The sequence below is a fragment of the Styela clava genome, chromosome 14 (assembly GCF_964204865.1).
Source record: "Styela clava chromosome 14, kaStyClav1.hap1.2, whole genome shotgun sequence".
Taxonomy (NCBI): domain Eukaryota; kingdom Metazoa; phylum Chordata; class Ascidiacea; order Stolidobranchia; family Styelidae; genus Styela; species Styela clava.
In genome coordinates, this window is record NC_135263.1 from 1,839,892 (window position 1) to 1,853,990 (window position 14,099).

General features: G+C 35.9%; 1 protein-coding gene across 1 annotated transcript; it reads right to left on the reverse strand.

Annotated features, from left to right (window-relative positions):
- Window positions 1–4,401: 4,401 nt before the first annotated feature.
- On the reverse strand, window positions 4,402–4,989 carry LOC120340415 (serine/threonine-protein kinase 17B-like). Its single transcript, XM_039408661.2, has one exon. The coding sequence runs from the start codon at window positions 4,987–4,989 to the stop codon at window positions 4,402–4,404; it is 588 nt and encodes a 195-aa protein (XP_039264595.1).
- Between the last annotated feature and the right edge of the window lie 9,110 nt (window positions 4,990–14,099).

The window sequence follows — 14,099 nt, forward strand, 5'->3', positions numbered from 1 at the left end:
CAAGTGTTAGGTAATCATATTTCTAAAGCATGATTATTCTTCTTGCAAAATATTTCTGTTCCCTGGAATTTTTGATGAGACACAATAGTCCGGTAGTTAAATGGTGAAGATTAGTTACATTTTCTTAGCCGTACGTAATATTTTGATATTTAAAAAGATTAATCAAATTTTACCAATGTAAATATAATATATACTCAAATAAACGCCTGTCTGAACTCTACTTTGTTTGAAAAGTATCTTTTTGGCAGTTCTGTATATTTTTGGAATAGTTCAGCTCGTTTCCTTATGGCATCATTGGTGCCAGAGACTATTCGCACAAAGCTACATAGGAAAGCTTTGTAAGATTCCATTGAAATTATGTAAACCTTTAGAATCTGTTTAGAACTTTAGATTGTAATCACATCCCCTCATGTTTGTATATTGTTACGTCGAAGATACTTGGACGCCTTTATCCACTTAATTAACATACAATCGTCCATTATTACGTCACAATTAATTTTTTTGTTTGTTTATTTATACATTATATCTTATCATCATCCTTTTAGATTAGAGTTGACGCCATGATAATTTTTTCCTGTTTTCTTTTTCTTGCTCTATATATATCCACTTGTGTTCTTTCTATATCATGCCCTGATGAAGTTTTTCTGTATAGAAATTCGAAACGTCGGCAAATTACATCGTTTTGCTAACACCGGTTGTGCTTCATTTATTATCAACATGATGTTTACAATGTTACGCTCCACCGGTTGCTTTAGTTAAACCAACTCCGTCGCATGAATATAAGAAAACCAAACTGAGGAATAGATCGTCGCACAATAACAGCTTGAGTTGATTGCACCCATGTAATTTGCTTACGGGCGTAACGGTCAGAAATAATTTACCCATAGCTATATAATATATATACTTACATGGGTAATCGTCTGGAGTACCCGAGTTCGAATGCTATTCTTTCTTTTTTGCAAACTCTCGACCATTCATTAATCCCAATCCAATGACGTATTTTATGACCAATGACCTGTTATGCAACATACAGCCCAGTCTTGTGTGATCCTCCAGATCCTGATCTAATTTGTGCTCATGACTTCCTAATTTTATTCCATGGATGTTTGTATTTCGAAGCACAGATCTTGCAACGGGCTCAACAACGATAGCGTAGAACAACATACTCTGGGGACATCCCTGTTTTATGCCGCTGCAGATGGTAATTTCTGTCGTCAGCCGACCATTAACGTCAATGCGACTTTTTATATTCGAGTACATACTTTGGATGATGTTAAGAGTCTAGCGACCAAGTCTGATGTGTTGCAAGACATTGAATAGGAATTGGTGGTCAACCTTATCGAAGGCTTTCAGGTTGTCAATTAATATTATTGTTCCGGGGGTGTTCTTTATTTTGCAGTGCCGAATTATTGCATCTATATTATAGTGAATGTCATACATGCTTCTGTTAGGAAGAGAGCATTTTTGGGTCGGAGTGATTATGCGGTCCATAATGCTGTTGACCAACAGTTTAAATATGGAAAGACCGTTAGCAAATTGCAGTTGAAATTCAAAACATAAGACTTACCGCAATACTGTCAGTAGTACTATTCTCAGTATTTCTCTTGACAAAATACCACCATGGGCATTTTGACATACATAGAATATAAATATTGGACGACGATGCATCATTATCATCATCATGCTGAATGTTCTGTAAAAAAAAAATAACGTTAGCGTTTAAATCGCAAATGTTATCTTTGTTTTTAAATCTAAATTTGTCATACCTGAGGTTTTTTCATAAGCTCCATATTGGTATTCATTTTGTATAAATCTAATTTTTTTTATTATTCACTTTTTTAGGCACTGCAAAAAAGGGTAAAATGGGTTAGCCTGATTAAAAATGTTACACACGCAAAGCAAAACGCAGAAAAAGTTTTGTAAGTGTAAGAAAGTGTGTGAAATAAAAGAAAAAAAAAACTGAAAATATAGATAATAAAAAAAATACAGTAATAAATGAAGATCTAGGAATAAGGAACACAACACAGCAAAACAAATCATACAGGAACACAACACATCAAAACAAATCATATAAAAAAAACAAAAAATTGTACCCAAAGTGTGAAAGTGAAAGGTGAAATCAATTTTAAAACCAAAGCTTGACACATGTAGATAAAAACATAAAAATATATTGCATCTAACAACTGAACAACATGTAAAATTTATGGAATTTGGAATAGCCTATTCAGTTTCCATTTCAACATTCTGGTCCTCATTGTGTTGTTTTATATTTCTGCATTCACATTCTGCTAAAACACTTGATAGATTGTTATTGTTCATTGCAGGTCTTGAAGTTTTTAGCGATGCGTTATAAATGTCTTTGACTGTCGGATTCATGTTTTTCGGAGTCCTGAATCCGGTTTGAGCGAATAATAAATTGTTACCGGTAGACACATATTTGGGCACTTCGAAATATTAAGAAAATGGTGATAGAGCGCGTGCGCCTCCCTATAGTACTACGTTTTAAATATTATCATTGAGTTTACTTGTTGCAATTTGCATGTTTGATATTTAATTTTATTATTTTAAACTTGTCTTGCAAAGACTTTGTTAAAAAATCTTACTCTTTTATATGTTTTGCTTATAACTTCCGAACTACCGGACCAATTTAAAAAAACTCAACTATCTCAAATGAACCCGAAAATTTGACATTGCGACATTTAAAAACCGAAAAATCGACATTTCGACAATTCATGCCCGATTTTTTGACAGTGCGACCATTTGAAAGCCCAAAAATCGACATTGCGACATGCTTAGACTGAATTTTCGACAGTGCGACTAGCTGAAATATGGGTTGCGCGTAAAAAATCGGGACTAATTTGGAAACATTCGAAGAATAATATTTCATTAACTATGCATCAGGGAATAGTGAAAATTAATCAGTAAACGCTATGGTATGATACTTATCATATGTTAAAGCAACTTTTATGTAGCATTTGATCTTTGACCCCAAATTGCAAAAAAAATTCTACAATGTTCAGAAATTTCATTCTTAGTTTATTCGAAAGATATGGGTGTAAATAACCCGAAACCCTTTTTACTTTTAAATTTCATCAAATATTCGAAAAGTTATTGAGGTTCGAATTTTTGAACGAATAATTTTGTTTTGCTTATAACTTTTGAACTACTGAACCAATTTCAAAAACTCAACTATTTCCGCGCTGGTATTAATGAGACCTTTAATTTGATGCCAGTTGCGCCAAGTTTAACGAAATCAAAAGTTAGCATTTTGCATAATCTACTCGCAAGTCAGGTAATGTAATTTACTTCGCATAAGTGAATATATTTGACTTTCGGAAAAGGAATTTTGTTTTCTTTACCCCAATCTTAAAAATTTTGATATCTACTAAAAGAGGGGCTTTTTACGAACCCATAGACCGCAATTTGATCACAGATGGAGTCCTTTTTCAAAAGTTATGGCCTTTTTAAGACCGAGTTTATTGCGATAGCGTTAGGGTTTGAGGTTTTCTACTAATAACTTTTTTTTAGCAAATGCAAAAACAGCAATATTCTGCATTCATTGGCATATTACACATGTCGATATCTTAAGTTGTTCAGAAGTTATACGCAAAAATGTGAAATTTTTAGACAAGAAAAATCGACAGTGCTACCGAAAAAGGAGCCGAAAAATCGACATTGCGACAAACTATCTAATTATCATAACAACCCCAATCCTTTTTTGTCGCACTGTCGAAAATTCAACAACTAAAAATCGACATTGCGACAAACTATCAAATTTGCATTGTCGCAATGTCGATAATTCCGAAGTCGCAATGTCGAAATTTCAACCAGGTAAGTTTTCGACGATTCATCCCCGAATTTTCGAGAGTGCGACCATTTGAAAGCCCAAAAATCGACATTGCGATATGCTTGGACGGAATTTCCGACAGTGCGACTTGCTGAAATATGGGTTGCGCGTAAAAAATCGGGACTAATTTTGAAACATTCGAAGAATGAAATCTCAATAACTATGAATCAGGAAAATGTGAAATTTAATCAGTCAACGCTATGGTATGATACTTACCATATGTGAAAGCAACTTGTCGATATCTTAAGTTGTTCAAAAGTTATACGAAAATTTGTGAAATTTTTAGACAAGAAAAATCGACATTGCTACCGAAAAAGAAGCCGAAAAATCGACATTGCGACAAACTATCTAATTTGTATAACAACCCTAATCCTTTTTTGTCGCACTGTCGAAAATTCAACAACTAAAAATCGACATTGCGACAAACTATCTAATTAGGGGTCGGGGTCGACATTGCGACAAACTATCTAATTAGGGGTCGGGTTAGGGTTGGGTTTGGGGTTAGGGTTAGGGGTATATTTGCATATGCATATTTCTGCTAAACTCTTAAAACTTCAATCACCTTTCACCAATCTTCGAAATATTTCATGGACCAGAAGATTGTCAGCCGTTGGTCGATTTTTCGGCCTAAACTGCAACATCTTCTCAAGCAAATTAATTGCTCTGGTTTTGTCGCTGAGCAGCAGATGGCTGAGATCACGATTTTGGTTCTTCTTGATGTTCATGTTCCATCCATCTGGATCTTCACCAAATGGATGTTTGCCATTGCTCCATACCGCGTATATCACGAGACCCATCGAATATATATCGGATTTTTTTGAAATCACATCGTCGTTATAGATTTCCGGAGCTCTGTAGCCATCAGTACCAGCACGCATGATACTTTGGGCAGTGAAGGAATGACCTTTGCAGAGCTTTTTCGACAGCCCGAAATCGGATATTTTAAGGGCATTTTTATCAAGCGACATCAAGATGTTATCAGGCTTCAGATCGCGGTGGATGACGCCGTTTCGATGGATAAATTGCAAACCGCAAAACAATTGCTGCGCAAACGATATGGCCAGGCTGTCGTCGAATTGGACGCGTATTTTCGCTCTATTTTTCAGGAAGTCAGTGAGATTTTCCTCGTGACAAAGTTCCATTACAATAAACATTCTTTGAGTGAACGAATGCACGTCATACACGTCGGAATGGATAATGGAAACAATATTTGGATGAAAAGCCAGACTCTGAAGAACTTTGGCCTCCTGCAGGTTACGTTTGTTGACATCGAGAAATTTGATCGCCACAGGTCTGGGACCAGTTACCTTGCTCAGCTGCTCTCCACGATAAACATGTCTTCTTCCACACAAAGGCTGATTATGGAATGCTCTGAACACTCCGCCGACATTGATATAATCTAATAAACCGGATCTGGTAATTATGCCGTGATACCAGGCAAGTTATTACTCATCGATCTTGATCGGTAAGTATGTTGACAGGTATTTGTCTGTCTGTTGGATACATGCGATATCTCACGAAATCGAGGTTAAATCTGCTCCAAATTTTGCATGCGCATTTATCATATCTCGGACCAAAAGCTTATTGATTCGATGAAATATGTCGTATAATTAGCGAGGTATTAATTAATTAGTGATGGGACACGCGGTGTCGCTATTGAGTCAAAGCGAATGTGTGAAGTCGGAGTAGATTGTAAATATTTCTCGACGCCACCTCTCATCCCCGAACATCAACTTTCTTATTTTCTACCATGACCATGGCCAGTTATCGACAAGTTTACGGTGACGTAACAATGCTAATTCATAACAGGACCTGTACAGATTTCAGCCATGTTTGTACAAGTTGATTCGTTCTCGTAGTTCTCAGCCGCCATTTTGTTTGAAGGAGAATTCAAGTTATACTCTAATCCAGGGTGGCCAACCTATGGCGCATGCGCCAAACGTGGCGCATTGCATGATTGGAGGTGGCGCATTGCATCTTTAACAGGAAAATAAATGAAGTTCAAATATTGATACTAAAGGCCTGTTGTCACAATATTACGCCTAACTTTACTTCTTAATCGTACCTTTTTCTCTTCGTTGTTAAAAACAGCTTTATTGCGTAATGCTCATAAGACAGAATGCGTTTTTCTCCTACTTTCAGGAAGGCTGTAGTTTTTATTTGAAGCATGGCGTCACAATGATTCCCTGTTTCGTAATCAATGGTAATCTGTTTATCGTAAATTGCTCGAATTTTTGCGTGGATACGAGAATTTTCGTTGAGTTAACTCAGGGGTGGCCAACCTTTCACATACCATGCGCCACGTTTTAAACATAATGTTTCAGATGCGCCGTAAATATCTTGTATTCCCACGCCTAATGTCCGCTTCTTGTTGAAATTATATAAATTTATAATACACACACATATATACACACGTATATGTAGTTTTTACAATTTACAACTTCACATGAATAGAAATTAAGCAAGGAAGTATAATAAATAAAACTGATCAATTTTATTTAAGTACCGCCTTTATGAGAGTTTTGCTGCTGTTTTACTCTCGCCAGTTTTTTTATTCTTGGAGTTCTATTTTTGAAAGAGTTTTTTCACAAACAATGCACAACGGTTTTCTTGACGGACCTGCAATAAATAACAACTCATTTTCCCATTGTTCATTAAATTCACGCTTACTATCAGTTTCCGCCTTTCTCTTGTTCATTTTCTTTCGCACTGTGTTGGGTAACAAAATATATAAAAGCAAAGCTTAACTCTTTGAACTCTGACGGCTCTGAGCGAAGTTACTCGCTCACCCTGAAGGTTCGCAGCGCCGTATTGGTAGAACAATAAAATAAGTCCAAATACTGGCTATTTGGCACGCTTATAATTTTTTACCAATTATAGGTAGCACGTTGTGTGACATTTCAATCGAAAGGAAATTTTATCGTGCATTCAGAATGTATTTTCCATTTCGAAATACATTTTGTCAAAATTAATAAAATTGACCCTAATCTAACAGTGATTTTTCTGCATGTATGTGAGTTTTGGCTTGAAATTTTGTTACGTTGGTACAAAATATACTGCCAATATTAAAGAGTTTTTTATAAGCTTTTTGTTGATATTCGAATTACTATTGTGGCTGCCATATAACCAATTTTATATTTAATTGTGTCGGGTGAACAACTTCGATAAGCGGTCATGACGCACTGATTACGCAGCTACGCAAAAGCCGATCACGTGACTACCGTCTTGAAGATGTTGATAAGTACGTTCGAAACGTATTGCGTGGCAAAATGCGCAAGATAACTTTCACGACGACGTTCTCAGCGGGACATCGGTCGCCGAGTTTCGATATGATATTAACCCTGTATGGATTGAAGTACCGACGTCGAGTAATGCGTGCAGTAATAGCGAAGTGAAGGGAAGTTAATATCGTCATAAAATTTCACGTGGAAAATGTTTTATTCGCCCATCAGTATTTGTTCAAATATCAACCAAAATAAGTACTTGCCTGCTCTGCAGATCAAAATATCTGATTGTACGAATGTTAGGCGAAGCAAGTGGATGGATCAATATCTGAGAGAACTAATAATGCAGAAAGAGCAACTCTTATTCCAACAAGATCATATGCGTCGCCAGAACTAGATACCTTACCGCAAAACGCCAGTTCTAATAATAGTTGCGTCGTATGCAGCAAAATTTACATTATTGCCAAAAAACCAATCCAGCTGCTAAAGACAAAGCGTTGGTGAAACGATGCGAGACAGTATATAAGTACAAATACTGTAATGAGTACCTATGTATAGGTAACGAAACCAACAACCATGGGTTATAACTGGCACAACAAAGTGCAATATTGGATTTAGAATGTGTCTTTTATCTGCATAATATTTTCATGTTCTTCATTGTTCCGGGCACAACAAAGTGCAATATTCAATTTAAATTTTTTAGCAAGCAGTCTTTTATGTACATACATTTTTCATGGTTTTTATTGCAATCTTGTTCATATTGCGTATACGTAACCACAACTTAATGGGGCTTGAGCGGGCAGTCAAAGTCAAAGCGTAGTGCGAATTTTGAATGCGTAGCATCGGGTTAATTAATTACTTCATGCGGTCATTTAAATAATAACATCTCGACGTAACGTTATTGCGGATATCGTCACGTTTAGTTGCATTTGCGTAATATACGTAAAGTTGTGCGTGATGAGACGTAGCCTCCCTTCAATGAGAACATCATTTTGACGCAGTGTCGCTGTTAAATCTACAGATAATCTAATATATTTGACCATAAAATTTGAATGGCTCATCGTAAAATCGTTTTGGATACGTATATAGAAAAGCTATTCAAATTCTCCACATATAATGCCGATTGAATATGTGGCTATTTAGGCAAGAAGTCGAAATTTTTCATATTAAATATTTGTTATCATACAATAATTTCATACGCACTTTCAAATTGCCAATTTTACTGAAACATCGTATATTAGAGCATTATTATATTAGAGAGTGTTTAATTCAGTGATTCGGTAATTCTCTAAATGAGTGGTTTTCTGTAAACTTAATTGGTAAAGTTTCTTCTTGTGTGTGTAAAGGCGTGTATTAAAGGTTGATTTTTGTTTGTAAACACTTGCAGTTGTGTACTTTTCAAGACTTAACCGCTTGAACCCGGCAAGCCGGTTTACCGGCTTGTTTGAGTACGCTCTGTGCCCCGGCAAGCCGGTTTACCGGCTTGTTTTTCGTGTCGGGAGGAATCAACTTTATGATCTCGTATCTCAAGAACCACAATGAGTATTTAAATAAGATTGCATGAAAGCTTGTTATTGGGACTAATTATATTGTAAATATCGGTGCTCTAATATACGATGTTTCAGTAAAATTGGCAATTTGAAAGTGCGTATGAAATTATTGTATGATAACAAATATTTAATATGAAAAATTTCGACTTCTTGCCTAAATAGCCACATATTCAATCGGCATTATATGTGGAGAATTTGAATAGCTTTTCTATATACGTATCCAAAACGATTTTACGATGAGCCATTCAAATTTTATGGTCAAATATATTAGATTATCTGTAGATTTAACAGCGACACTGCGTCAAAATGATGTTCTCATTGAAGGGAGGCTACGTCTCGTCACGCACAACTTTACGTATATTACGTAAATGCAACTAAACGTGACGATATCCGCAATAACGTTACGTCGAGATGTTATTATTCAAATGACCGCATGAAGTAATTAATTAAACCGATGCTACGCATTCAAAATTCGCACTACGCTTTGACTTTGACTGCCCGCTCAAGCCCCATTAAGTTGTGGTTACGTATACGCAATATGAACAAGATTGCAATAAAAACCATGAAAAATGTATTTACATAAAAGACTGCTTGCTAAAAAATTTAAATTGAATATTGCACTTTTTTGTGCCCGGAACAATGAAGAACATGAAAATATTATGCAGATAAAAGACACATTCTAAATCCAATATTGCACTTTGTTGTGCCAGTTATAACCCATGGTTGTTGGTTTCGTTACCTATACATAGGTACTCATTACAGTATTTGTACTTATATACTGTCTCGCATCGTTTCACCAACGCTTTGTCTTTAGCAGCTGGATTGGTTTTTGGCAATAATGTAAATTTTGCTGCATACGACGCAACTATTATTAGAACTGGCGTTTTGCGGTAAGGTATCTAGTTCTGGCGACGCATATGATCTTGTTGGAATAAGAGTTGCTCTTTCTGCATTATTAGTTCTCTCAGATATTGATCCATCCACTTGCTTCGCCTAACATTCGTACAATCAGATATTTTGATCTGCAGAGCAGGCAAGTACTTATTTTGGTTGATATTTGAACAAATACTGATGGGCGAATAAAACATTTTCCACGTGAAATTTTATATGACGATATTAACTTCCCTTCACTTCGCTATTACTGCACGCATTACTCGACGTCGGTACTTCAATCCATACAGGGTTAATATCATATCGAAACTCGGCGACCGATGTCCCTCTGAGAACGTCGTCGTGAAAGTTATCTTGCGCATTTTGCCACGCAATACGTTTCGAACGTACTTATCAACATCTTCAAGACGGTAGTCACGTGATCGGCTTTTGCGTAGCTGCGTAATCAGTGCGTCATGACCGCTTATCGAAGTTGTTCACCCGACACAATTAAATATAAAATTGGTTATATGGCAGCCACAATAGTAATTCGAATATCAACAAAAAGCTTATAAAAAACTCTTTAATATTGGCAGTATATTTTGTACCAAAGTAACAAAATTTTAAGCCAAAACTCACATACATGCAGAAAAATCACTGTTAGATTAGGGTCAGTTTTATTAATTTTGACAAAATGTATTTCGAAATGGAAAATACATTCTGAATGCACGATAAAATTTCCTTTCGATTGAAATGTCACACAACGTGCTACCTATAATCGGTAAAAAAGTATAAGCGTGCCAAATAGCCAGTATTTGGACTTATTTTATTGTTCTACCAATACGGCGCTGCGAACCTTCAGGGTGAGCGAGTAACTTCGCTCAGAGCCGTCAGAGTTCAAAGAGTTAGGCTTTGCTTTTATATATTTTGTTACCCAACACAGTGCGAAAGAAAATGAACAAGAGAAAGGCGGAAACTGATAGTAAGCGTGAATTTAATGAACAATGGGAAAATGAGTTGTTATTTATTGCAGGTCCGTCAAGAAAACCGTTTGTGAAAAAACTCTTTCAAAAATAGAACTCCAAGAATAAAAAAACTGGCGAAAGTAAAACAGCAGCAAAAGTCTCACAAAGGCGGTACTTAAATAAAATTGATCAGTTTTATTTATTATACCTCCTTGCTTAATTTCTATTCATGTGAAGTTGTAAATTGTAAAAACTACATATACGTGTGTATATATGTGTGTGTATTATAAATTTATATAATTTCAACAAGAAGCGGACATTAGGCGTGGGAATACAAGATATTTACGGCGCATCTGAAACATTATGTTTAAAACGTGGCGCATGGTATGTGAAATGTTGGCCACCCCTGGTTTAGGTCAAGTTACAACAAAAAGGTTGATACTCAAAGTCGATCTCAAACAATGAGCGTGCTAGTTGCAAACATAAAATGACCTACAAATATTAACTTAATTATCCATAATCTTTGATGTTACATATAATCTAATTTGATACAATTTTTGTGACGATTCAAGCATTGTCCCACTACTGTCGTTCATCCATTTTTAATTCTGTTGAGGTTAGATTAGAATGAACAAGCCGGATGATAATCTAGGTAAATCTCACCTATTTGCAAATATGAAACGACCTACAAATAGTATTTTATAACAGAAATAATATTTAGTTCTGATGTTGAAAATATTCAAATTGAATGGATTTCTCGTTAGTATCCGGTTATTGGCTCACCAATAAGTTTCTGTTTCTTTTTTATTCAATTCTGTTTATTTTGAATTGAGTTCGGGTTACTTATTCCTAATTTCCTTCGTTATTGTTAATTTAACCTGAAACAAACACAATAAGTTTCCGATTTTATTTATCCAACTTCCTTCGTTATACTTAACTTAACCTAAAATAAACCAAAATATATCAGAAAATAAGCGGTGGGCGATAACAGAAAAATACCCAATTCTTTTTCGCTTAAGAGTGATAATTTTTCAGCAACTAATAAACTAAGAATATTTAGTTAACGAGCAATCAACAGCCTTAATTAAACCTGCTACACTCCATTATTATTCACTGACTTTTCTTCAAGAACTGTAGATTTTAGAACTCATATCCACGCCTTGCTAGACTTTACCAAAACTGAACCTTGGTGACCTCTTATATCTGCGCAACTCAAGTGGAATGTTTGTTCGGATGCTGCTACGTCATTCATGCAATAACCCAAACTGATTCACTGGTGACATCATGCGGATATATTCAAATACCTATAGTCCAGAGGCCGGCAACCTTTTGTCGCACGTGGGCCAAAAATTGATAGCTTTTCAAAATCAGGCGGCAAACCGGATAAAGCCAAAAAGAGAACATGTTATAAATGGGCATCACTAATTCGAGTTCTCCGATTGTTCTTTGTAATGTTCATTTTCGAAAATAATTCGCACGCATATGTAGTTCCAAACATCGATGTGAGTTTTTTCGCATGATTTGTCAAAATTAGATGGAGATTGCCTTCAAGAGGATACTTTTTATGAAAATCAAGCAGCGATAAATCTCTGGAATAGAATTTGAATTTTATTTACTTATTGCATTGCATCTCAAGAAGCTCCATTTGAATATTTCTGCGCCATTGAACTCTTCACTGAGCATCAACTTTTCTGCGTGTTGCCATTCGCCTAAGTATAATTAAATCGTAGGCTCGTTAAACGAGTAGCTGTTCATTTGATTTGTTAGATTATAATTTGATCTACACATGTCACACAATAAATTCTGTTACGTTAAAAATATAATCAACTCCTTCCTTAAGCGTGGATTATAAAATTAATTCATATTAAAAACCACAGTTTTGTCGCTGTAATTCAGTGAAGCGTCGCGGGCCGGATCTGGTCCGTAGGTTGCCGACCCCTGATCTACACATTTGATAGTTACACTATTGCGTAGATGGAACCTGAATTTTTTGTTGTTATTGGAGAATCATCTCAGAGTTGAGGACACAATTCGAAAGTCCATAGTTATATTTTATGAAAACCAGAGCCAGGAATCGAAATTAAGTTTTTATAAGATGCCTCTCCACGCTATCTACTACTATGTAGAGAGCGACTTTTATTTAGAAGGAACGATCTTTCCAGTTCATCATCGCCTACCGAATTCATTACACGAGTTATCGTACTGTTGAATAATGAGCGCATTTCTCTTCCTTGCCTTTCTCCAAGAAAGTAAGAGATAAAACTGAAAATATAGTCAAAACAATCAATTCAGCATCGATTATATATATGGGTAATTTTTTTTTCTCACAATTTTACAATATGATCGACCACCATCGATAACAACAAGAGAACAATGCTCAAATATATGGACACGCAGACCAATTCCCCCAAAACTCATATATATGCGGTAACTTAACAGTAACTGTATCGGGGTACCGTGACGGTACAGGAACTGTCATAACTTTTAAAGTTCTGTGACAATGATCCATTCTTCTTAATTGTGTTCAAACATCAATTGAAATGACATGATCTGAGTCACTTCTGTATTACCGGATCAGGTACCGCAGTCAAACATTATCCCATAAAAACGTCCCAAAATCATATGCTTTAACTTAACAGCACCTGAATCGGAGTACAAATAACGGTACTGTCATAGCTCTTCCATGTCCTGTGGTAATGATCTATTCTTCTCCATCTAATTTCAACGTGAATTGAAATACCAAGTGATTCAAGTCACTTCTCCATTACGGTACCAGGACAAAATAAAATATCATTTCCCCGATAACCATATGCGGTACGGTAACTTACCGGTACCTGATATTCGGTCGCGGAACGGTTCTTCCTTGTCATATAAGTAAGAACTCAATTCATTTCCTCCTCTTAATTAAAAAAAATAACGTGAGCTACAAAATTTATGTCGTTTACATCAGAACTGTAACGAAAAGATCAGAGCGTACCGTAATTCACTGCGATACGGTACCTCACCAGTACCTGTTGCTGTATGTAGGCCTGCTATTCGATCGTGGAACGGTTCTTCTCTGGCATATAAAAACTCAATTCAATTTGCTCTCATCAAAATTAACAAATACGGTAGGCTAGATGTGCTAGAAAACCTACATTACTGCAATAGTAAGTTAGCGAAAGGAATAAGTTAATTTCACTGTGGTACGGTAACTTAGCAGTACCGTACCTGCAGGCTTGATCACGCAGCCGCTTGAAATAACTTTCAAAACAGTGTTCCCATGAGTAAATAGAACAGCGAAATTTTGAATGAAATATCAGATCTCATAGGATTCATATAAAATTTAGGAATAAATAAAAGTAATAGCCGTCTGGAAAAAAAAAATCAAACTTTAACCACTGAAAAGTTTAAAGCAATTGGTCCAGTATTCGAAGAGAAAAGCGATTTTATAATGATGATGACGAAGAATAACAACAACATAAAATTGAAACAATTGTTATGTCCACTACCGCGTCCAATATGATCCAGCTGAGTCGGGTATTAATCTGTGCGCCTATCAATGGGATCGTAGTTTAAAAGGTCGCATACGTGGCAAATTCCCTTTGTTCCTGCATGCTCTTTTTGCTTGCGCGGTGCGCTGCCATCAAACTCGGCTGTTTAT